Source organism: Danio rerio, chromosome 16, assembly GCF_052040795.2.
Source record: "Danio rerio strain M-AB ecotype USA chromosome 16, GRCz13ab, whole genome shotgun sequence".
In the NCBI taxonomy this organism is placed as follows: domain Eukaryota; kingdom Metazoa; phylum Chordata; class Actinopteri; order Cypriniformes; family Danionidae; genus Danio; species Danio rerio.
Window position 1 is genome coordinate 45,105,001 of NC_141036.1, and position 27,663 is coordinate 45,132,663.

Sequence of the window (27,663 nt, forward strand, 5' to 3'; positions counted from 1 at the left end):
GTAGCCGTAGCGGGATAAATTTTGGCGTGGCGCCCCACCATAGAAGAATGAATGTAGCAGAAACCATGAATTATGTGATTCAAAGACCCGACTAATAACAACCAGATAACTTTATCTTCCTGATTAATTAATTAATTTAAACCAGGGGTGGCAAAAGTTTCTTGATAAGGGCCAAAAACCAAACTTGATTGAGGGTGGTGGGCTGAAGATAAATAAACCAAACAGTATTAAATTAAAGTTGGCATGGCTACTTTTCAGAAAAGAAATACTTTAATCGTATATTATCGTATTAATTATATATATATATATATATATATATATATATATATATATATATATATATATATATATATATTCCACATAATCAAACTGGATAATTGTACTGAATAAAGATAATGAGAAAACAACAATAAAGACAAACACAAAACGGTGACATTAATACAACTTACCCATAAGTAGTAAGTAAACTGCAAGGCAAAAATGGCAATGCCCTCGTTGTCAAAAGAGCCAGCCACAGAGCGGGAAATGTAGCCTGGTACAATGGCGATGAAACACGCTGCCAATAGTCCAGCGCCCTGGTTCCACAGCTCCCGCGTCAACAGGAAAGTAGAAATGGCAGTCAAGCCACTGAAGACAGGAGCCAGGAACACACAAACATCACGTATATGCACCGTCACATGAAGCAGATTCAGTACATAGTGAATCAGGCCCGCCGTCACCATCAGACCAGGATACACCTGTAAAAGAGCAGATATGAGAGATGCCATTAACACCAATCGATCAAGCAGACTTTTGCCTGGAGTAATTCAGGAGAGGGATGAAAAAAATGTTTGAGAAAGTCTGTAAACATTCCTAAATATTTGATTCACTTGACTTTTTCCAGCCCAAAAGCAGTCCAAAACCCGCCCAAATGCACAATAAAAAAAAAAAGCCTACTCCTAAAAAAGCATAACTGTTAGAATAAAAACCATGCATCAACCAACTCCAGCAGTCACAAAACCACAATATAACCGGATCACATCAAAACACTGCACTTATTGTTGTGTAGATTCTAATGATAATTGCTGTTTACTCAACCAACCTTCTGTCTCACTACAATCCAACCCGCTCTTTAAGATCTCAAAACTCAGGGCTTCTGGTAGTACCTAGAATAGCGAAGTCGAGTAAAGCAGGTAGAGCCTTCTCATTTATGGCTCCCAAACTCTGGAATAGCCTTTCTGATAACGTCTGAGGCTCAGACACACTCTTCCAATTCAACACTAAATTAAAGATGTGTTAAGTAAAGCATTCACTCAGTGCATCACTTAGCGGTATGATACATGAACGTGCTCCACAAAGGTTTCTGCATATTGTTTATGTCCACTATGAACAGCAGCTACGCTAATTATTCTCTTTATTCTCTATTTCAACCTAGGGATACTCATCCCGAGGCCCTCAGACTACACAGCGTCACTGATTCGATTAAAAACCAGTGACGAGATGAGGTTTCCATATCCTGGACAAGGCCTTATCCTGAGCAGCTACTGTGGTGGTCATGGTGGAGTGAAGAGCATGAGACTGATTCCTGCGACACTCCAGGGACAGACAAGTCTTCGCTTCCAGCTTCCAGCCTCCGGCACCTAGACTGCAGCTCTGCACAAGACGTTTGGCCAGTGGAGAAATGGTTGTGCCCAACTGAGCCTGGTTTCTTTCGAGATTTTTCCTCGCCGCTGTCACCACTAGCTTGCATAGTTCAGGATCTGTAGAGCTGTGCATCAATGGATTTTCTCTTCAGTGTTTGGACTCTCAGTAGTGATTATTAAAATGAACTGAACTCTGAAAACAACTACACTGATTAAATTTACTATACTTTATGTGATGCTGCTCTGACACAATCTACATTGTAAAAGCAGGTTAACTACATTTATAAACTGCCAACCCCAAACACAACTGCTTAACGTTTTTGATTTTAACTAATGTAATAATGTACACCTTTTGAGAAGCTGCTAGTGAAAAGCACTATACAAGTATATGTGAATTAAGTTTAATGCATTTCTGTTCAATAAACTTTATACAATTGTAGTTGTGTTTACAATTTCTGGTTCACTTGCAAAAAGGACAATGTGAAAGCAAACCAAACTAAACTTAAACAACAACATTGTTTTTGGTCATGAGGACCAAAGGAGGCAAACTTCTGAATTTTCCTGGTGTGACACAAAATAAAAAATGACCTTTTCTTACTTTCCAAGTTGGATTTAGCAGCCAAACAGAGGCGAGAAAAGATATACACCTCGTTCTTTACCTCCACATTCCTAGCCTTTCATCTCTCTCCATCTCTCCTGCTATGAACAGCAATCTGCAGGCTGTGCTGGGAACAGACTGGCCTGCTCTGAAGGCCGTATAACGACGGCTTGAACTGTACACAACAACAGATGCTGTTCTCTGCCTCCTGCAGCCCCCCCACAGCTCCAACACCAGAGCTGTCAGATGCCAAACGCTCGCCAAACTTTCTCCAGCCAGCCAACGAGCTCATTAGGTTCAGCAGCAGTGCTTTTCTCGGTGACAGTGAGCGTTAAAGGGGGTGGCCTTATTTAGGGACCAAAGATGCTGTTTTCAAGTACAAATCATCCGGAGGCTGTCTGTCCACAGGCGCTTGCACACAAACAGACTTTGGCATGAATTTAAACTCCATTTCTACCATATACAGGTCATAGGCTAACAAGGACTACTGTCAAAGCACCAACAAAACAGAACTAGCAATTTGAAAAGAGCATAACTGGAAAAGTATTCTGTATTTATGCGGTGTATGAACAAACACTGTTTAACTGTTCTAACTTTATGGTGTAACAGTTCTGCTGTCGAATAAGAGAGTCAGTCAGAAAGTTGGAAAGGAGTGGACAATTTTTAAATGCTGTTAGTGATGCCGAGTCATAATTGACTGCATAAAACAATTCATGCACTCAGTCAGTTTCTGTGGCAATATTTTTTCGATAATTGTAAGGCAAACTAGCCTTTTTTGGTTTAGTAAAATGAATGCCAGAAGTCACTTATTTTTATCCTTAAGTCCTGTCAGTTTACATGTCTCAAACCTAAAAGACAGACAGACTGACAGATGGATAGATGGATAGACGAGACAATTGAATGAACGAAAGGACAATTGGATGGACTGAAGAATGAATGGACAGACAATTGGATGAATAGATGGATGGACGGACAGACAATTGGATGAATGGATGGACACACGGACAATTGAATGGATGGATGGACAGGACAATTGAATGAACGAAAGGACAATTGGATGGACAGATGGATGGACGGACAGACCATTGGGATGGACGGACAGACAGACGATTGGATGAATAGATGGACAGACAGACAACTGGATGAATAGACGGATGAATGGATGGATGGACAGAGAATTGGATGAATGGATAGACGGAAAGACCATTGGATGGATGCATAGATGGACGGACAGACAATTGGATGGACGGCTAGAAGGACAACTGGACGGACGGATGGCTAGGCGGACAACTGGACGGACGGAAGGCTAGACGGACGGATGGTTAGACGGACAACCGGACGGACGGATGGCTAGACGGACAACCGGACGGACGGATGGCTAGACGGACAACCGGACGGACGGATGGCTAGACGGACAACCGGACGGACGGATGGCTAGACGGACAACCGGACGGACGGATGGCTAGACGGACAACCGGACGGACGGATGGCTAGACGGACAATTGGACGGACCGATGGCTAGACGGACAATTGGACGGACCGATGGCTAGACGGACAATTGGACGGACCGATGGCTAGACGGACAATTGGACGGACCGATGGCTAGACGGACAATTGGACGGACCGATGGCTAGACGGACAATTGGACGGACAGATGGCTAGACGGACAATTGGACGGACCGATGGCTAGACGGACAATTGGACGGACCGATGGCTAGACGGACAATTGGACGGACCGATGGCTAGACGGACAATTGGACGGACCGATGGCTAGACGGACAATTGGACGGACCGATGGCTAGACGGACAATTGGACGGACCGATGGCTAGACGGACAATTGGACGGACCGATGGCTAGACGGACAATTGGACGGACCGATGGCTAGACGGACAATTGGACGGACCGATGGCTAGACAATTAGATGGACAGAGGGATGGATGGACGGATGGGACAATTAGATGGGTGGACAAAGGGATGGATGGATTTATGGATAAACAGTAAACTGTAAAATATGAAATAATAAATGCTGCAAAAATAAATGTTGCCTTACTAAAACATCATTTGTTAGTAGATATTTACCTTTAGTAAAGTATTATTTAATTAAAAATATAGTTTAACAATAATAACCATGACAAAAGTTATGTAATATGAACTAATGGAAATGAGCCCCTTTTTATAATTGTTACTAGAAAAATTGAATAAATTAAAAAGGAAAGGAAATTTAAATAAAAGCCCAAGAAAAAATTTATAAAAAATGACCTACCGTTCCTCCTACTATTCTGCCCAGTGGGTACCAGGCCCTCTCGTCAAACCAGTTGAGGAACTCATAAAAACCATTAGTGGTGAGATGATGAGTTGATCTGTAGTTGAACCTGTAGACCCAAAAAAAGACAGTCACTTTTTATCCAAAAGCAGAAAACCTTGCATTTTATAAGCATGGTGATAATGTACGATGTTCTACATGGTGAGATGAGGTGTGTTCTGGTAGTGTTCAGAGCTCTCTGTGTTAAGACACTGCATTAATTACAAATACTCAATTGACAATCACCATCAGTGTCAAACCACAAACACAACAACAGGAGAATGGAAATGGTAAACAACTAACTATGAAGCACTTAATCAAATAGAAAAGCTTGTTTTGATTAACTTTCAATGGTTTAATCTTGAAGGACACATTTCGAAGGACACGAATTGTTGTTTCAGTGCACAGACTGGAAGACAGCTGTTCAATCAGTCATGCATTCATGAACAAGGATTTTTGCTGGATTGTCCTTTAGGCCAGTTTTTCTGGCACAAGATGAACAAATAAATAGCAAACAATTCAGGAGTTTTATTTAAGACACCTGCTCATGAAGAAAAGCAAAAGGAGATGGGGGAGAGAACGCACACACGCATACAAAATATGTACTGGCATAATGCTATATATACACAATTATATCTAAAGCTATTTTTAGCAAAAATTAAAACATTCAAACATAACTTTGAGGCATTTAATTCATTTAATTTATAAAGAATTCAAACATTAAAAAAACGCTTAAAATAACGCATTTCCTGATAGTCTTTATGAATTAGAAGCATTAATTTGATGCACACCAGATTAAGAAAAGCTCAAACAAAAGCACTACAAACACGGCTGTAATTAAACTGTGTAATCCGCTCTAATGCCTTTATCAGTCCAAGTTCAGCAAACTGTGTCCTGCTATCTCTCCAAACTCCAGAGTAGTCATTTCGAACCTTTCCATCACTAACAATAGAAGATGACTAGCTTTTCAAGGCAGAGCGCTGTGTGACTGCTTCATATGCAAAGAAAATTAAAAGCCTAAGCAAAGCCTGCTTCACAAAAATGCATGAGTTTGTTAAATTTATGCAGGTGATATTTTAACAAACTCCAGCAAACAATGAAAGACACGAGCACTGGGTGGTAAGCAAATACAATTCCTACCGGCAGCATAATAAAATACAGCCATAAACCTTGAGTGAACCCAGAAACATTAAGGACACTTAATTTGTAAACATTTTTCTGTACATTTTACGCAGATTCATTCCACTTTAAAAATCATCTCCATCAAAGTCTTTCCAAATAAAGTAATCTTGTGAAATTGTACTCATAATATGTAATAGCAAAAAATCTAAATATTGCAATGTCAGTTTTTCCAATATAGTGCAGTCCTACTTCACGTCTAAACAAATCCATTGAAAAGATTTTTTAAACACTCAAAGACTTCACCTCATTTATTGCAAGGGCTGGGCAATTAATCGTACAAAGTAATCGAATTCGACAGTCAGAACCTAGAATCGATCAAATTTTTCCAGGTCAATTGTTTCTATTTATTTCCCCACTTGTGTGTAGTGTCATGTGACCCCACTCTGTTAAAGCTAATTTATACTTATTATATTATCATTTATACTTGTATTATTCTGATATTATACTTCTGCCAAGTGCACACTTCCGATCCGTTGTAGCGTTCGCATACCCGCGCACTTCTCAAAAAAATTTAACTAAACATTACAACGTCGCGTAGCACATGCTTTGTGATTGGTCGGTTTGGTAACAGTGATGAGGGTGGGCAGCACAAACAGCCATTTTTTAGGCAATGTGTGTTTTCATTTTAGTTGTTCAGCGTTGAAGTTCAATAAATATTCATAGATAGTAGATAGCGTGTGTTTACTTCAATTATTTTAAAATCTGTAAAGCATCCTACATTTAAAAATCTCACTTGTAATATGTGAGAATATTTACTGTACAAAATTGTCAGTGAACTATGAAAAAACTAAATAAACAAATAAAATAATTACTTATTAATTGTAATAGTAAAAGTTAAAATGTTTAATAAATTGAGATTTTAATTAGGCCATTTCACCCAGCCCTATTCATTGCTCAATAAATTATTTGTATATCAAAAGATCAATTCAAATACATTTAACATGCTTCTAGCCATCTACTATCAAGGTGATTAGTCCATTTTCATTGCTGCTATAGAAATAAGGAGTTATATAAACTACTATCAAAGAATTTGAGATAATGAATTTGTAGCACATAATTAAATAGGTCAACAGCAGCATGAACACATCTGCACTCCAGTCATTATGTCACATTGTCAAAGACTTAATAAACAATCTAAATCACAGTCATTTAAGAATAAGATCGCATGGGATTCTGAATGTAGAGTGTGACCTTTTAATGATCAATCGCACAGTGGCAAAAATGACTTGCAATTTCAATTGGTCCTACGTCACAACTATTAAAAAGGACATTGCTAACTCTCCCTATCATTAATATAGTATATAGCATCAGCCCTGGCTGGGGTCCATCAAATATTGCTCTTTTATTGAAAGTTTACAGCTCCAGTGGATTCCCGATTGCTTCTATTGTTAATACGAGCAAGTTACGTTCGCCCGGATAGCAAAAGCATTACTTCTGGATTTATTTAATCAGATTGTGCAAGGATGGCAAGTGTCAGCACATGCCCAGCCATCAGATTAATGTCCTCACTATTTTGTAATACTGCCATCTCGCTGGCAAGAAGCTCAGCCTTTGCAGGAGAATCTGGCAACCTGGCGCTCGAGTAGGAGGAACGACAGAACTGTGAATCATGCGTATTTAAAGACCCCTTCAAAAGCATACAAACCGTCCATCACTGACCCTGACTCCAAACTGACACTGCGTGCATCCCCAACCTCGCCGACCTTCCTTCCCTCTCTAGAGAGGATAAAGATTCAGAAACCTTTACTGGCATGGTCAAACTCTCCATCACGATCTGTTATCTGACCCAATCCTTGGCATTCATTGAAGACAGCAATGTTCTTTCTGCAAGGGAACAACATAAATGCGCCAGGCAAATCTATACGATATTCTTGTCGTCTGATTTCATTGCTGATATGAGATGCATTATTGAAATGCAATGTTCTGGAGATTTCTTTCCCACATTCAAGCAAATAGACTTTGTTCCTGAATGCCTATTATCGACATGAATCGCTGCCCAGGGATGCAGTTATGAAGATGCCCGTCGAGTGAACTGGCTTGCATTAAAGAGACTTGTTATACACTGCTAGGAGTTGAATGGATTCCGTTAATGACTGTTTTTGAACTATGGGCGCTTTTGGCCCTTTTAGAAAGTAAACTTTTTAAACTAAAGCTAGATATAATCCAGTTTTCTGATAAAAGTGCCTGTGACCGAACCACTGCAGTGCAGAAGTACCCACTAAATTATGTACATGCATTTAATAACCTTTTTTGAGGGAAATGATCGTGACAGAAATAACAATTTAAACATTTGTGAAATAAAATGGCCAGTTTTTGGTTGCAAATATCCTAAAGACACTTGAAAGAGACACTAAATGCTTTGCTCGAGTGACATTTACCTCAAGTTACATGCATTACCTTTAAAAGTTTGTGGCTGGCAAGAGTTTTGCTAAAATTTCAGTGTAGGCAACTCATATCCACTATTTATCTATTAGAACACTATTCAACCTTGTTGCTTGCTTACCAGGGCTCAACAATAAGGACTGCCTGATGGCCTTTGGCCAGCGTGAGAGACACTCAGGACAATAGACCAAAGTTAGAATACTTTGGGATTTTTCATTAGTTTTAGTTTTTATTTTGTTTAGACTGTTTTCAAATTTAGTTTGTTTTAATTAGTTTATAGGGGTAGATTTACTACATTTTAGATTTTTAAATTGCTTTGTTTCAGGTTCGTTTTAGTTTCAGTATTGGTTTTAGTTTTTTTTTCTAAATGTTTTTCTCAATAAGAATATTTGTTTGGTGCAAGATTCAAAATCATCAGAATAAATATTGTATAATAAAAACTCAACCAAAGATACATTTTTGAAACATGCATGCAAAGGACACATGACTACTTATCATCTACCCATCCTCAAATTCAAATACAACAGCCCACAAGATAGCAGCCTTAAGTAACATATCTCTGATCTTTAACGCAACCCGGATCTTTTGTAAAAATACTCCCATGTTAGGACTTAACATACCAAAAATATGTAGTCAGCAATAACAATTTCAGTCAGTTAAAACATCAAGATATGAAAAGTTTATTACAATTAAGTTTTGCAGCCCAACTGAAGCATGATTATCTTATTTAAATTCCATTATGACTTTCTGTTATGAAATAAACTTGCGTTTAACCAGATCCTCTTATTTAAGCCCTCGGTTGACAAGCGCTGTAATTGTTCAAGTTTGTTTCAGTCACAGCAGGCTGTCATGTCCCATTGTGTTTTCGGTTCACTTGCTGAATCACACATGCGCAGTATTATCAGTTCATCGCTACTTCAATCTTATCTCAGTGTACTTTTCTACTAACTGAATAACTCGGAAAATTGGTTTATTTCAAGTCAGAGGGAGGTTTTAGGCATGCTAAAAAGTTGTTTGTGTATAAGTGCTTAATGGAGATGCAAATTGTTTCAAATTCAATTCAATTCGATTTGGTTTAGTTCAACCGGTTCACTTAGAAGATCTGGGTAAAAAGAACGATCCGTTTTCGATCAGGATCACTAATACAAAAATAAAACCCATTATTGGGCACAAATGTGTTAAATAAATATTTTTACGTCTCTGCTTGGGCCAAGCTGCGGTCATTTCTACTCATTGTTTTTGTCGCAGGAGCATCAGTGAGGATGACTGGAGTATAACCTGCTTGATCTGGCCAATGACATCAGGATTACAGACTCTGTGCTGCCAGGTGTTTGACCCGTAGGCACCTCAAAAGTAAATATATTTACTTCTAAAAGCCATACATGTATTAAATAAATTGACAAAGATGAAAACAAAGGACGTTTTTTCCAGTTATTTTAGTTAGTTTCAGTTAGTTTTGTATGTACACAATACAATTTCAGATCTATTTTTTATTTTTATTTCAGTTGACGAGAATTATTTTAAATTTTAGTTTTTGTTTGTTTTCATTAACTATAATAATGTTGCTTAACAGCGTTTAACAATAAGTACGGTCCGATGGCTTGGTGCCAGCATGAGAGACGCATGGGACAGAATTGTTACTGGTCCGATCTGGATAGTGCTGCCAAAGTTTAATTTGTCTATGACTATTTGTCAATTGCATGACAATACAGTCTTACAATCAAAAAACAGCCTTTAAATGCTACCTTCTCTGTGAAGTCGTAACCACCATATTGCTTTTCAGTTCCTCTTATCTGATTGGATGTTGTGAGCAAGTTAAATGCCTATAAACTTTTTTTTTGGGGTGGGACCAGTGAAAATTTTGGCAGGGCAAGTAAAAATCAGTTTAATCTACAATGTTTTTGAAAAGGGATCTTATGCTCATTAATGCCACATCTGTCTGATGCATTTGAATACATTTTAAAATGACATTCAATTCTGTGACGGCAAATCTGAATTTACAGTATCATTTAAAAAAAAAAATAATTAAATGAATAAAGCAACTCCTGAACATAAAAAAATAATAATTTTCCCATGACTGCATACCCTTTTTCAACAATCATCCCCAGGAAATAAGATCACAGAAGTCACCTGGAAATGACCCAGAGCGAAACTGAGCCATGAGATTTTTAAGGTGGGGTAACCCTCAGCAGACAATGTGCAGAACTATCAGATTTTGTGACTGCATTATCAGCTGAATACATAGCAATGTCCTTATGCGAGCGATGGACTGGAAATCTTTCATCTGCAGTTTAACCTCCATGACATGTGTTCCGCTCGACGTTCCCACCAAATCTGAACTCCGCTCTTCATAAAACTCAATTTCACACTGCGTGGACATACATGCACAGCTTTGAAAAGGTCCCATTTAATTGTGTTCTGCAACCTAACATTTATTAACAGCCACTGCACAGGGTATGGGGGGGAAATTGCTGCTGAAGGCGTGGCTGAAAATGCTAGACATAAAGGTTGCTCAAACCATAACCTTTTGTACAGACAAAGCGTCTAAAGTCCAAAGTTGTAAGCGGCAAGGTACTTTAAAAAAGCAAGATGGCTTTAAGTAGATAGAGGTACAAGGATTGGTTTATAGTTCATTATAATGCAGTGAAGGCGTGACTGTTAATTTCTTGTTGCTTGGAGAAGATGGAATATAGCATGTAAAGTTAAGAAATGATGCAAGAAATGTAATAATTCCACTTACATACTGAAAGAGCTTAACCTTGACGCATAAAGAAGCCTTTAACACAAATGCTGAAACTTTAGAAGAAGGACAAGGCATTTTTATACACTGAAGTATTCAAAGACGGCAACAAATCAATGGTGAACTGAAATTCCGTCTATCATTCATGCATTCATTCATTTATTCGTTCATTCTCCTTTGGCTTAGTCCTTTATTAATCAACGGTTGCCACAGCGAAATAAAGCGCTAACCATTCCGGCATATGTTTTATGTAGTGGATGCCCTTCTAGCCATAACCCAGTATTCGGAAACACTAAGGATGCAACGATATGTTTTTTGGCCAATATCGATAACTGATAACGCTTAGGACTTAAGAGATTTTAAAAATATGAATAACCTACTCAAAGCAAAAAAGCAATAATTTCACAAAAAAATCATATTACATTTAAAACAACCCAATGAGTAGCTTAGCATGTGACACTCTATTAAACATATATACAATAATAAGGAATATGGTTATTTAACCATGGAGTTAATAACGCTCAGCAATACCACACAAAGAAAGGGTGGACTTTGAAGGTATAAACAATGAGAGGAAAGCTCAATTATAGTGCACTGAACAAGTCCAGTTCAACCCACGCATGTGCAAGGCAAACAGTTTTGTACAATTACGTAATCTTTCTTAAAAATATCTCATTTTGATATCGAAGCAATAACGATAACATAAAAAATGTAATTCAATTTACCTTTACCGCATGTCTTTGGACTGTGGGGGAAACCGAAGCACCCAAAACCCATGCCAACACAGGGAGAACATGCAAACTCTACACAGAAATGCCAACGGAAACAGCTGGGACTCATACCAGTGACCACCTTGCTATGAGGCGACAGTGATAACCATTGAGGAGACCGTGCCGCCCCCATCTATTATTGAATATAGACTTCCATTAAAATTGGTGCAAAATGCCTTGTGCCATACAAGTAGCCAATAAACCCTGGGATAAGTCACTGTGCAGAAAGAAATAGAAAAATCAAGAGCAGATGCAGTGGCGCAGTAGGTAGTGCTGTTGCCTCACAGCAAGAAGGTCGCTGGTTCGAACCTCGGCTCAGTTGGCATTTCTGTGTGGAGTTTGCATGTTCTTCCTGCCTTTGCGTGGGTTTCCTCCGGGTGCTCCGGTTTCCCCCACAGTCCAAAGACATGCGGTACAGGTGAATTAGGTAAGCTAAATTGTCCGTAGTGTGTGTGGATGTGTGTGTGGATGTTTCCCAGAGATGGGTTGCGGCTGGAAGGGCATCCGCTGCGTAAAAACTTGCTGGATAAGTTGGCGGTTCATCCCGCTGTGGCGACCCCGGATTAATAAAGGGACTAAGCCGACAAGAAAATGAATGAATGAAGAGGCGAGACAGCCTATTCGATTTCAAATGTCTCACCATGACTGGGGTTATCATAACAGTGAGGGGCTAGTCTGAACTCAAGTATTGGTTTCTGTTAAATCCCTTTCCTCCTCTTAAATCACACCTCACACATTTCACAGACCAAAAGATATTTCAGACTCAATGAGGTCGTAGAAAAAATGACTGTCATAAATTTAAACCTAGTCGTCAGGCTAGGTAGCTTGTCATATTAAATTTGATGGCTGACATTATACCTGCATCACCTTCATCAATTTAATCGTGATGCAAGCAAGGAACGTACGAGGAGTTTCAATTTTGGAGAGAACAGGCATCTGCTGCTGCTGATGAAAAAGAAAAGCACTGCAAACACAAACTTTGAGGAAAACTGTTAAGCAGCCCTAATAAAAAAATCTATTCCAAAATGTTACAGCCAAGACATCTAATGCAATTCGAAGTTCATAAATAAACAAACTGCAAAAAGGGTTTTAATTAAATTCACCAGACCTGCAAGTGGCAATAAAAACAGGCTGCAATACATTTTAAAGTTGGTTATAGATAGTTTCTTTCATATAACAATAAAACTTTGATTATTGATTAGGTGCAGACATAACTGAATCCAAGCTTGCAGTTGACTGCAATATCCTTGGTTTAAAGGGCACCAATGAAGAAAGTCATCTTTTATAAGCTGTTTGGACAGAACGCTGTGTAGCTATAGTGTGTCCACAGGCATATTTGGGTAATAGAAACACAAAGTCTTTTTTTTTTTTTTAGAAATGTTTAAAGCCGCGAGTAACCAGCAGATTGCTCGTATGTCAGCTTATAGACAAACCAGCTGATCGCCATGACACTCCAGTGTCCTTGTATCTGTGATTACACTCAGTAAACTGCGTTGAGTTTGGTGAACTGATGACCTTCATGGCCAATCACAGTAATTTCTGTTGAGCACGTGAACACAATAGCAATTCAGCACTGTTTAGGAACACTCTTAAAGGGTTACGAAACACCAAAACACAGTTTTTGAGCTGTTGACAGTCGTATATGTGTCCCACGCTGCTAAAAACACCAATAGGACACACGTATTTCACTGAAAATTGAAAAATGGTTGTTTTTGCGTTATTTCGAGCAAATTCGTACTTCCGGTTTGAAACACATTTTTGAAGCTGCGTCACGGCCATGAGATGTTAGCGTGTATTCCAGCGTATAGACTCGACGTCTGTACCTGGGAGTACCTTATTACTACTGAGTGTGCTGCATTCATTCATTAGTAAAACTTGGTTCAAATCATTCAGCGCGCTCTTATGTGTATACATGCATTTTTAACATGCATGATAGCATCGAAGACTGTTGTTACCTGTTACAGTGTTCAGATGGATTACAGTGCATGCGACAGAAATACGTGTCTAAGGAACATTTTTTTTTACTCGAGAGCTTTTTGCATCTGGAAATGGTGAGATCAATTTACTCTTTACCTTTTAATAAAGACACGGCTTCAGTTAGTGTTGATTGTCCTATCTCTACAGATTTGGTAAGTGACCGATTAGAGGTCTTTGTTTGTTTATTTATTTAGAGGCAAAGTTAGTTTGTTTTGTCAGCAGTACTCTTTCAGTGTTTAAAGACAGACCTTAGTCAAATGATTTCTAATATCACTACAATATTATGGACTGAATAATCTGCTGTAAATGCTGCTCTCCGAGTGTAAACATGTAAGCACCACAATCAAACTTTTACCGTCGTGTAGGATTTTCGCCGCATTTTGTGACAGGAATAACACGCAGAGCTTTGACGCTACCTGCCGAGTGCATCTAAGTTACCGAGAAATGCGGAGGTTTTTTTTTTTTCCTCATTCGCCGTGCGGTATCAATTGCATTAAAAATACACGCTTACAGCAATTCCTAGAATCAAAATCTCGTTTGTCACAAGGGACATGAATGAAATTCCTGAATGAAAGAGCCAAACTGCAGCTAAAGTCCACGATTTAATAATTTGGCAAATAATTTGATTAATGATGTCCATGTAAACACAGTCACTGTTTTTCTCCCCTGCGTCTGTGTGTTTGTTGTGCCTCTGAAAATCCGCACATGCCTAAACACACTCCCCATTTTTATGCTAACTTTTACAGACCTTCCTTCCTTCCCTCCTCAGACACTCCCCCTAAAAAGAGCTGGGCACGCCCACTTTCCTGACTTTTTCCAAAGTAGAGGTGCGAAAAAACCCTGCTGAAACAAGGGGTTTCATGGCCCTTTAACAGCGCTCAAATGCTCAAGGGAAATGGACATTTTTTTTTCTTTCAATTTTGTGCCGATTGGCTTCGAATTCCAGTACCGTGACAACCCTAATGGAAAGCATCACCAATGCGACATGACATCGAGTTGAACCAAATCAATAGCATAATCCCAACGAAACCATGAGACCAGTGTAGGTTCACACCCCTACTACTGAATCTCCTTCAAAGGCCAGAGGGTGCTCTCATGCAGAAACAGTAAACACACATGAAGAAACAGAAATAACCCACAGCAGTTGATGAATAAATGGAAGATTTACCCGCTTTCATTGATTATCTTTGATTTTATAAATCACCCAATTAAACCGTCTATGTGGATGAACATGATTTGCCTAGCTTGTCAGAACTACAACTACAAGCTGTTCCATCTGAAAAGCACATGCTGGAGACTTACTGCTGATTACAGAACAGGCATTATTGACAAAATGTGCACAAAAATTGGGCAATCGCGCTCGATTCAAGTCAACTGCGCCTTGCGTGAGTAGCTTCAGTCTTAACTTACAATGAATGCAAATCAAGCCAGGACTTTCTTGGTTCAGAGCAAATAATCCAAGAGACGCAAGCTACTATAGTGAGCACCCTAAAATCCATTACGCCAAGAAACTGCACCCAAGCATGATCTTAAATGGCAATTTGTGACTTGCATTAAAACCCATTCACATTCAAATCCAAAAGGATAAACTTTGTTGTGGAAATTGCTTGGCACCAATTCCACATAATTTGAACACCACAGCTCGTTTTAAACATTGTGTTAAATCCCATCTAGTGCTGAATTCAAGCAGCACGCAGAGTCAGTTGAATCTGAACCTAGCCTGAAATGAGGAGCTTCCTGATTAGACAACAAGACTTAGGCAAACCACCAACAATTCTGCATATCCCTGTTTTCTAATGGACAAAAATAGATGTAGCTTCAGAGAGAAACAATCTGTGGATGATCCCTGTTTTTTTTTTTATTCCTTCACTAACCCTTTTTCCTCTTCAAAAAGCCAATTACTGTGATCTAATGAGGCCGTCTTTCACCCTTCAAAGAATAAAAAAAGAGGGTTTTTATTGCCTAATATGCTCTGAAAGTGGCTGTAGGGCCAGTCTATCTGACCTCAATCAGTAAAGCCCAAACAAACACACACATCTCCAACTCATTAACATTAGATTCTAGTTCATCTGCATCACAAAACGATGTCATGGCCTGTGCCAGTCGTACCACAGATGAGCATAAGAACTTAAAACCGCTAAAAACATAACAGCTATACCATCAGACAAGAAAAAAAAAAAGGCAACAGAGCAACATTTACCAGCATGGATAAAGCCCACAGCTTTATCTGCAGTAAGAATACTGAAGCAGTAGCACTGTAGCAGTGTAAAACAGACATCAAAATCCAGTCACAAAGAGCAAATCTCAACAATACAAGAGCTTCGAGAATTCATGGATCCTTCCACAGAAAGAAAAATTGCAAGTTAGAGCCAGGTTGAAGGTTTTGACTGTGGAGTGATGGGGCTTCAGCTAAGTTTGCTCTTTTTACCTGCTCCATTAAAATGGGTCTGCCTAAGCAAGACTGCTTGAGGCAGAGCAACTCAGCAGAAAGAAGTCAGATAGCTGAATAATGTATGGAAAAAGGAGTTATGGCTTATAAAATGAGATGCACCGTCTCTGTGTGCATTAAATATGTCAGGAAGTAAAAGGCGGCTGGTGCTTTGCAGAATACTCAACCCTGTGAAAGACAAGGACTAGAATAGAAAACATCCTCTAATTTTAGGCGAAAACTGGCTTCATGTTCTGTTCCATTAATAGGTTATCATATATCATATTAAATTTCTTCCTAATATGATAAAGCTAACTGTTTTCAAGTTTCAATAACTGGTTAATATTACATTTCTGCATTACTTTGAAATATAAAAGACTGAAGACCTAGAGTTTTAGAAATAAAATTATAAATAAATTTAGCATCACAAACTTAGAATTGTACAATACACAAATTGAATACCCACTATGATTTTTTTAATTACAACTAAAAACACTTTAACTTTGGGTAACCTGCCAAATTTTAATTAAGTTTAGTTTAAAAGGTTAATATAATGCATTTCTTTAGATTTTATTACATTTAATAGCTTAAAACTGTTCAACAGACTGGCCAAAAAGACTCGAATTAAAAGTTTTGCTAAATAATTGCAAAAATATGCATTTTGAAGAGGCTACTGTCCTTACAAGTGGATTAATTGGCGACACATAATTCTACGTATTAGTTATCAGAGTACCTAGTTTTTTTTTTTAACGATTTTTTGTGCTAAAATATATTTTTAACGTTTATTTGCAACAAAAATTACTGATTTTGTGGCGGAAATTCCCAGAAAATTTGCGGACAATTAATATAATTTTTTTTTTTTTTGGTCTTTTTGCCCTTATTGAGATGATAGGGAAGTATTTAAGACAGAAAAACGAAGTGAGAATCAGGAAATTACCTCGAACAGGATTCAAACTCAGCACGCCCTGAAGTGCTACTGCCGGCACGCTAACCACTAGGCTATTGCCCTGACATTTGCAGACAATTTTGTGTTAAGAAAAGATCTAAAACGGGAGGGATTAAGCCAAAGAAAGGTTGTAGAATCTTATTTTTATCCACGATCTTACTTTCTCTCAGATTTCACTTTCCGGAGCATCTGACATCATGTCACACATAGGACATGCGTTAGGGCTTCACCTACCCTAATAGACATAAAACACAGATTGTCGTAAAACTTTTCAAAGGCAGGGAATGTTTTTTTTTGTTAAGTGCAGGAAAATCACTCACGGTTGCTGCTTGAAAAAAGAAAAACTTTTTTTTCTGTAACCAGAGTACATTTAGTCAACAAAAATCTTTTTTCAATTTAGTTGACCAACTAAAAATTCAGAAGACTAAAATATGACAAACTATAATAGAATTTTACTCGAAGCAATTTTAGATGGAAAAAAAAACTTGCAGTCACAATTAACACTGCATTTGACATATATATCCTTTAACATTTCAAATTAATGCACATAGGTTAAATATTCAGAATAGCCTGACACATATTCAAACATTTTCATTACTGTCCAACGCCTGACATGTCATCAATAGACTGTGAAAGCATCCAGAGTTTCCAACAAAGAAAAAGAGGCTCTGGGCCAAAAAAAAAAAAAAAAAAAAAAAAAAAAAAAAACTTGGCTCTGCACCAAAACTCTTTAACGGCCGATTTCAAACCAAAAACCAAGAGCCCAAAACAACTCAATTTGACAAGATTACATCACTCCTGAACCAATCAATGAAGCAGTAATACACTTATTTTGGTCACTCTGCAAGCTAACTCCAGCCATTTTATTTCCCCTTCCAAAAGAAATACAATTAATTATTTACAAATGTCGTGTGTGTAAATTGATTATGCATTTAAATTATGAATTTAAATAAAATCTGACCTTTACAAAGCACTATACATCAAATGTTCTAGAGCTGTAATCCATCAGATTTAATTCTTTTAGCACTGGCTTACAATGTTAATAAAAATGAGACCTATAATTATTAATGAATTGATGAAAGACTTTGCAATTAGGTTCCAATCATTAAAGAATTTCTTTATCTTAATGTTTATTTCCACATCCAATTTAATATTAAAATTAAAGTTGTGTTTGACAATTTTCAATGGATCTAAGCTGGGAACTAAAGTTAACATACTCAAAATGACTAATGTGAACTAATGAAATCTCATTGTCAAGTACAACCAAATATATCCAGACGACGCAAAAGCACATGAGATGGTCTTAAAGCAGAGGTGCCCAAACATTTTCTTATAAAAGGCCAAAAAACCAAACTTGATTAAGGGTTGTGAAGGTAAATATAGCAAACTGTATTGCATTAAAGTTGCCATGGGTAATTCCCTAATTTATTTCGTAATATTTAAAAATAGCAAAAATTACTTCATTGGAAATACTGTACCTAATAGTGTTGTCATGATACTGTAATTTGACACCAATCGGTACTGATATTTTAAAAACATCCATTTTCCACCAACTTTTGAGGACGTTCTTAAACGTTGCTGATTTGCCATTGTGATCACATGCTCAATAGAAATGACTGTGATTGGCCATGTAGGTCAACAGGTCACTGAACTCACTGCTATTTACTGAGTGTAACCACAGATACAGGGACACTGGAGCGTTTTAAAGCCACGAAGATCAGCTGGTCTGTTTATAAGCTAATAAATTGACTCATCTTCATGGCTTTAAAACCCTTCAGTGTCCCTTTATCTGTGGTTCAACAGCGCTCAAATGTTAGCGGGAAATGGACTATTTTAAAATGTCATTACCGAATGGTCTCGAAATCCAGTATCGTGATCATATAAACACTACTACCTAATGCTTTATATCTTTTTACATCTTATAATGAATTACAATTTAAAACATTTGTGCAAAATGGAGTTCAATGCTGCATACACAAGTCAAGTTGCTGATTTCTTGTGAATAGTCCTCTGTCAAGTGACCACATTTACATAAACAAAAATACTTATCAATATACATTTAACTTGAGTTAGCTTTTTTTGTAGCTTAACAACAAAACAAACAAAATGTAAAGTTACGTCAGAAATGACCATATTTGTATAAACCTATAAAAAGTAAATACCTGTCGTTCTGAAGATAAGAGGCAAATCAAAAGGTTACCATGGACCAACTTTGGCCTGCGGGTCCTAGTTTGTGCATCTTCATCAACAATTTAAATCCCTCAACTTGTGAAAGTCCTATTTGAATTACATTCAAACCTTCAGTGGGTGTTCCCACATTGAGGTTGTTTGGATAACATTTATGGTGATATTCACAGAGAGCGAATGAGTTTACATGCCACTTAAAGTAAACATAGTTCAGAATAAAAACACTATAGATAAATGGAATCAGTACATAAAACGCTTCATTACAAATAGGGATGTGCGATTAATTGAAATCATGATTTGGACATGCACCAAATTGACTTACAGCATGATTTTTCAGCAGTATGGTATTTGACAAAATTTTAATGCAGCACGCCTAAAAAGCGCGAGAAGAGGAGATGATGAGGTCAGCACAGGAAGACTTGATGCCAAAAAAGTCAGAATCTGTGATATGGGATTAAGTTACGTTGGATACAGGATGGCTGATGTATGGTAGAACAAGGTTATTTGTAAGTCGGTCATATATTGCATCTAAAAGCATGTGGAAATTGCGGGTGCATTGTTTTCTTCAGCATTTTCAAAGTGCTTTGTGGTCGCTCCTTTATCGTTGTTTGCTGACCTTCAACTGTTTCTTTAGAGGATGACAAACTAACAAAACATTGCTGCAGCTCTGATGCAAGTTTTATGTATGGAGAGAATTTAAAAGCACAGGGTGTTCGGGTGTGTTTATATATTCCATACAAAGTATGAAGCTGATTGGTCAGTTTTTTTTTTTCTTTCATAAATAAAAGAAGATATTCTAAAGAATGCTGGAAACAGGCTTCTATGAATTCCATAGTATCTCGGATGTCGATGACTAACAGTTCCCAACATTCTACTTGGCTTAGAGAGTCAGTTTTCATTTTTGGGCAAACTACCGCTTTAAGCTTATAATTGAATCAATAAGAAATTTAGCAAGCAATTCAAGCACATGCTTCTGCATCAATGGGTCCGCCACTGACTAAAAACTATAAAAGAAACAAAAAGGATGAAAAGATTTCATAAGCGAACTGACTGGATCAACAGATCGGTCAGCCGTAAGCGATTTGGTGACTGTTCTTTTAAAAGGTGAAATTGGGCTTCAGAAAGTCTTGAAACGCCTGACAAGATTTAAGAAATCCCGATTCACACGTCAAGCACGTCTGGTCAATGCAATCAGTCTGAATGATTTAAGCATCGATCAAGCCTCATCGTGAAAAAGCTTTAATCTTTTTAATCGCCGATGGGAGGAGGAAAACCAAACAGCAAATGCCAAATTCACATCTCACTTGCTTTGTGTTCATTTCCTGGAGATTTAATCCAACATAAAAGAACTGATTAACCTTGAGGAAAGATACGGAAGGTTTTCCGGATGAGGACAAGGAGTTCGTCCCGCCTGACACAAGCACATCAAAGCGACGCTCTTGGAATAACTTTGAGGGCCCGTAATTGGCAAGGGGTAAAGCTTGTGTTGTGAATGCAAAGCAGCTCAGTTAAGTGAGCACATCCTAATTAAACCCATTCCGTTTCGGCACACAAAGTCGCCCGCGTCGTATTGTGCATCACACACAGAGCAAATAACTTTACCCAAGAGGGACGAAAAACCATAGTGATTACTATTTAGCATATCACTGTGTGATGACAGATTAGAAAACCTCCGTCTGCAATAATTAGGCAATCAGTGCTACTTGTAATCTTACATTTCAATAAGCAGACACAGAGGATAAAGATTTTTATAGCTAGATTTATCTAGCCTTCTCCAAAAACTGCTAATGATCCCGCATATATACTTAATCATTAATAATTATTATTTAGCAGATATACATTTCAATAAAAATAAAAAGACTCAAGTCAAAAAACCAAGTTACATTTACAACTACTGTCGATCTAGAGGCCATGTTTAAAGCCTGTGTTAAATAAACGGTTGATTAAATATGAAAAAAAAAAAAAAAACATTTGTATGACCTACATCTAATATGTTATTTGTAAAACACATATAATAGGTGAACTGGAGAGTCTTCTTGAATAATTTGCGAATCAATTCAGCCTTTTTAATAAGAACGTTTAACACGAACACAACATGGCATCAACAAATCAACAATAGTAGTGGACGATCAAGTGAAGCGGTCTTACCAACGCAATCTCAATCTCCAAACGCAATTCGTAACTTTTGAATTTAGTGGCTAATTCGTACAGTCTCATTTATACAATTTAGTAGTACATTTTTGTACGGCTGAACCGAACGAATTTGTACAAATTAGCCACTAAACAGACAAAACATAAAACAATTACGTTTCCTCATGAGATCAGCCTGGTCTCTCCCATCATAGTTGATATGTAGCCTATTATAGTTTATCACAGGCACAAGAGATGCATCTCCACTGAAGTGAAATTCACAAAAGTATTGCACAAAAGTGAAATCAAGAAAGCCAAGATAACAGAAAAAAGTACAGCTTGACCAAGTTTAATCAGGTCCTCCTGGCTTAGGCCCAATCCCAATTCTACCCCCTTAGACCTTCCCCTTACCCCTCGTTTTGCACTATCAAGTGAAGGGTTGATAGTGCAATCCTCTTTCCTTTAGCTTGAAGGCGTAGGGCTAAGGGGAAGGGCTAGATACCCCTCGAAACAGACATTTTTCAGGACCACTCTCAAAACCAAGGGGTAAGAAAATTTTAAAGAATACACCAGCTGCAACGACAAAACTTCAAAGTAAACAGTTAAGAGCATGTAGTAACTGTAAAACATTCATTTCTAGTAGCATTCACAACAAAACTAACATATAGATCACTAGAATTAATCTTAGCCTGGTGGTTGGCCTGCTCTTTAGCAGGCTAGCTGCAAAGAATAAATCTCCATAGTGAAATAATTTTGCTTATTTATACTGCTTTTGAAGCAGTCAATGCTAAATTCAGCCAGGATAGCCACAAAAGTCCAGCTTAATCCTTTATACTACTTTTGTGCAATACCCCTCAGATAATTAGAAGACCATAACTGAGAAATTCATGGTAAAAATTCTGACTCCTTTAAACATTTTGTAAGCTCTTAACTTGTTTTTAAGTAATAAAATACTATCATCACGTTAATGCACATACAAGCATGATTAGATCAGAATCATTTGGATGTTTGGTAAGTTTTATGTATGCAAAACATACAGTACTTCATAAAAGAGATTTACAATTTCATATTGACCAAATGAAGAAAAGTGTGAATGCATAGAAAGTTTCTAAGTTACTTAAATGTTAAAGGGATGATTTTATAACACATTGACAATAGGATTTATAACATTTCTTGCCACGAAAAAAACCAACTTGCTACTTACTTAAACGATGAAAATCCATCAGCTTTGAACTATCATAAAGAAGAAATAGGCAAGGTGGTACATTACATTGCAGAAGACCTCATGTGGTTTTCAATAAGCAAAGGAGCAAGACTTCTTATGTATAAAAGAACAAAAAATAAAAACTGAACTGCCCCCGTAATCATGTCAATTGGACCCATGTTAACTGCTCCCCTTTGACCTCAAGCAGAGACACTGCATGAATGAAACTTGAGTGGGTGAAGGCTACAGACACAACTAGCCCAGCTAAAGCAAACAAGAAACTAAAGCCGTACTTCCATTTAAGAGTGGGCGATATACCAGTTAAGGATAAAGTGGGTTTCTGCTGGCCAAATAGTTCAGATTTATACTTGTCTGACAAAATGTGCAGCAACTCGAGCTCAGAAATGCTGCCTTATATACTGCATCATATTTATGTCTGCATAAATAACTTTAAATAAATGTTAACTATAACAACTTTGAAGATTATGTTTGTTTTTTTAAAGAGAGATTGTTTAAATAACGAATTGGAGGTTAATAGCCTCTTTTTGGATACACTTGTTGGACAGTAGGCTACAATACTTGGTAGATGTAGCCTAATGTCCAACATTTGTATCTAAAAAGAATACAAATGTTGTATCCACATTATATTATTCCTCTAAACAGGTTCCATTTAACAGGTAGGTCAACATTATAACAGTGCATTTCACACCAGAATGAAGCATCAAGTGAGAGGGATTTACATGTTACGGTGCTGTGAACTATCATCGTAGTTAGAGGTTCGGCCAGAGCAAATTTAGCAGAGGTGATGTGAACGAGAAAAAAGTCAACTTGAAAAATAGAGCATTAAAGTAAAGTTTTATATTCCATGGCAAAAACAAACACACTTTTATACAATTAATTAATTCGATTGTCAGAGTGGCATTGACAGGGTGACCAGTGTGAATGACTGTGCTGTGAACGCACATAGCTGTTGGCAAGTTTAGTGGTGCTGATGTAAAGAGAGTTAAAAAAATTATAATAATTTACTTAAAATAGAGAGCTTTAAAGTAAATTTTGATATTTCATGGCAAAAAAAAAAAAAAAGAGCAAATGGCAGTGCTGTGAATGTACGTTTTTGCCAGGTCGGCGAGAGCAAATGTAGCAGCACTGATGTGAACGAGTTTTTAAAAAAAATAAAAATTACCTTGAAATAGAGAGCATTGAAGTAAATTTTGATAATCCATGACAAAAAAAAAAACAAACAAACAAAAAAACAAACAAACAAGCTTTTATATAATTAATTACCTAACAATAATTTGATCATCAGGGTGTAACTGACAGGGTGACCAGAGCTAATGATGGTGCGGTGAACGCACATCGTTATTGGAAGGTCGGCGAGAGCGAATTTAGCACGGGTGATGTGAACGAGAAAAATGTAAACTTGAAATTGAGAGCATTAAAAATAAACTTTTATTCCACTGCAAAAAACTACAAGCTTTTTATATTATCCACACATTCACCACTTATTTCACCACCACACTAGAACAGACCATGAAGTGACTATTCAAAGGCAAATGCCAACACAAGACCTAACAACTCAGTCGGCCAAACGCTCAAATGTTAAAGATGACTGAACTCTCCTATCAGCTGAACAGGAAGTAGTAATATTAATGAGCTCGCAAACAGACAAAACACACACACAGGCCACAAACAGAGATCAAACTACAGCAGCATCAAGGATGCAAACCAGAAAGCGAAAGGTGCCTTGCAACAACTGGTGCCATTTTAAACCAAACTCATTAAAACGTGGCTCCCAACTGTTCTTCAGAAGGTTACAGTAAGCACAGTCAAAATATGACCTATTCTTGGCCTCCTCGGGTCCTTTCTAAGACTAATTAATACGATGACTTATATTCAAGGCCAGCTGTGGGCAACAAGGGCCCCGTGGTCCCTGAAACATTATAATTCTCCTCATATCCTCCAATAAAAGTAGAATCTCATTCAGATATACAAGAGAGCGGCTCAGAGATAAGTGGCACTCAAATGCTTCTTCAGATCTGAATGCCCGTCACAGACAATGCAGGCCCAGTCAGGGAGATCCAGGATGAAAGCTCAATTAACACAAGGGTAGATAGGGATAATGTCATATGGATGGAGAGCGAGCGGAGAGCGAGATAAGAGGGGAAATAAAAAAAAATAATAGTTGGGGGTGAGGGGTAAATCAGCAATATGAGCTTTGGTTGCTCCTATTTCTGTTGTGCAAACAGAAAGTGCGAGTTGCATATGGGCAATATGAACAAACTCATTTCACAGTGTGATTTATTTTAGATCACACGAGATGGAGAAGAAAAAAAAAGGTGGTTTGAAAAGGTGGCAATATATTCTCCACATACCCTACCTAAACTTACATTTTTTTTATGGTGTATGTAATAGAGCTGCTCAATATATCGTTCCTGCTATATGTCACATAGCAGGATTAGCAATACTGAGTATGTATGAATCATTTGCATGTGTTTGAGACCTATGACTGAATGAGGATTTAAAAATCACTCGGGCATGAGAATTTGTAATGTTAGTAACTTTAATTACGATAAATTTTCTTAAATTGGTTTATTTAATTACAGTATTTGAATAAGGTTAGAAAATCTTATCAAAAATCTTATCTTACAAAACAAATGCTTTACACACATAAATACTTGTGTATAAATGTTTATTACTAACTTTTCTATAACTTTTCTATAAACAGGAGTTGTTTATAACTGCAGATCAATGACGGTGCGAAATAGCCTACTGTAACGTCTGTAATTGTATTAAATAAATAAATAAACATATATGAACACATACAGACCCTTACAGTCTCCGATATGTTACCAACTACAGAAGAACTACACAAAGCAGACATTTCGTCGTTAATTAGGTTCAAAACAACATAAAGTACAGCCTACAGTCAGTGAAAACCTCTCATCTGTGTCTGTAATCTTCAGCAGCACATGAAGCCTCTGTTAGAGAGTCATTCCATCATTCCCAGTTCATATTAGTCCAAAAGGTGATAATAAAAATTAAAACAAGGCAGTTTGTTCACGTTTGCTGAAGAAATAACATGATCCTTGGCTTCGCCTTTTTTCCCACGCTCCACTCTCGCGTTTGTCCTTTTCTTTCTGAATGTGTCACTCGCGTTTGTCAGCTTCTCACTGGATCGGTTTCCAAAGCTTGTCAATAATCAAGTGCACGTTATAGTTATCAGCTTAAGAAGTTTGTTATTTCAGATAGAGACGCGCAGCGAACGCAAGAAAGAAAGCGAAACCACTCGGGCTTCAGATTGGCTCGGTAAAACCTTCGCGGCACAGGGTGAATCTGCTCTTCTCCATGGCTTTGTGGCTGTTTATCATGACAACAACAGGGTTTGTTTGCAGGATCGACCATGGCTGCATATGTATTTATAATTCCGCTGTAATCTCTCGCTGTATATTTCAAACATGGCGGGTCCTTTGTTTATATTCTGGCTTGTTGAGTCTACGAATGACGTATCTCTGTAAACCAATAGCGTTTAGCTGCGCGTGTAGCTCCACCTTTTGGGACCCTTTCTGCAGTTTGGGACCCTTTCGAAAGGGTCCCGAAAAAGTGGTACGGTACGGTTTGTTACGCCTTTTGACAGTGGAAACGGCCATAAAAGCGTACCAAACCAAACCATACCACTCAGTGGAAACGGGCCATTAATGACCACAGAGAGTCAGGACCTCAGTTTAACATCTCATCCAAAAGATGGCGCCCACTGACAGTATATTGTTCCCTTCAATTTACTGGGGCAATAGAACTCACAGGACTCTGACCAGGCTCAGCCTTGCTTGGCTTCAGTGAGTAACCGCTCTTGGGCTGCAGGGTGATATGGCTGTGGCCATACATTTAATTAGATTTTAATGAGCCAGTGTGAAAAAACTAAAATGTATGCAAATATTTGCTTGTGATGCAAAAAGCTAATTTGTCTTCATCCTGACTTGTTGAATTCCTCCTTTCTGTTTCCACTTACTCCCTGATTCTTTGTTGCACGTAAATAGCAAAAATGGTTCCACCCACTGATGGCAGCAAAAAGTATGCCTGTATACAGTAAAAAAAAAAACATATCTAGCAGCTGACACATTTCCACTTTGATTCCAGCCCTAATAGCAGGCTTTGTTATTCGCCTTAGAGGTTGAAAGAAGAGCACAAGCCGAAGCAGGAGGGAAAAAACGATAGAGAGAGAATACACTGGAGGAATTAAGAGTAGGAAAGCAGAAGAGGAAACGCAACACTTTAGCATCCAAAAAATGAGAAAGGACAGAGCAGGCTCGGGGCAGTGTGCTGGATCTAAATGAGACACCCGGAGAACCACAGTCTGTGTGTGTTGCACTGAAATTATCTGGACATGAAACAATTACTCATTTGAGCTCTCAAATCAATGAAGCCTCAGGCTGGAAAAGAAGGGGGGGGGGGGGGGGGGGTGAACAAAGCATTTGAAAGTGCTGTGTTCTTGGAGTTGGTGCAATTTCCAAACACTTATGATGCTCAGTCAGTAGTCAGACCAATTAGATTGTGTTATTTACAGAAAAAGAATGAAGAATCTTTTTATTGTGTAGAGCTGCACAATTGAAAATTAATAGAGAAGTCTTTTTTTAAACATTCTTCTATGATTCTAATTTATTTAAAACTAAAACAGGTTGAAAATTATTCGGAATTAATTAAATTAGCTTGAATTACTTGCTAAAACCTCCACTTGTTTAATTTCTGGATGAATCTGCATTTTTGAATGGACGTCTTAAATGAAATACTTAAATGACAACATTTTTAACAGTTGCTGCCACCTACTGACCTGATGATACGTTAACAAACGAATTATCTGAATAGACAGGTTATATTTTAAGTGATCTTTTGATCATTTTTTCCTCAGGTGATCAGTTGCAATCACAATATTCATCACCACTTAAGGGGAAAAAAAGTGTTTTCCACATTTAAAACAAAGGATAAATTAAAACACAATGGTTTGTTTACAACCAATTGGGTTATATGCACACAGACTTTCGGTCAGCCAGCCTCATTGCTTCTGGTGAACTGTCTTTTCATTACAGAAATGTCTCATTTAAGGTCTGATTTCTTTAAAAAACAGTGATCTTCACTGCCGGATTGATATACAATATAAAGTGGGTCTCATACCAGACAAGCAGCACTCCATTAAATTCCA

The 27,663-nt window shown here is 37.8% G+C and overlaps 1 protein-coding gene across 3 annotated transcripts in view; it reads right to left on the bottom strand.

Annotated features, from left to right (window-relative positions):
• stt3b (STT3 oligosaccharyltransferase complex catalytic subunit B) overlaps positions 1-27,663 on the bottom strand; it is a 98,560-nt gene that overhangs the window by 54,803 nt on the left and 16,094 nt on the right. For 2 of the 3 annotated variants that reach the window (NM_001328161.2, XM_087285200.1), the window contains 2 exon segments: positions 450-737; positions 4,485-4,593. In NM_001328161.2, coding sequence (NP_001315090.1) covers positions 450-737; positions 4,485-4,593 — 397 coding nt within the window. 3 annotated transcript variants of the gene reach the window in all.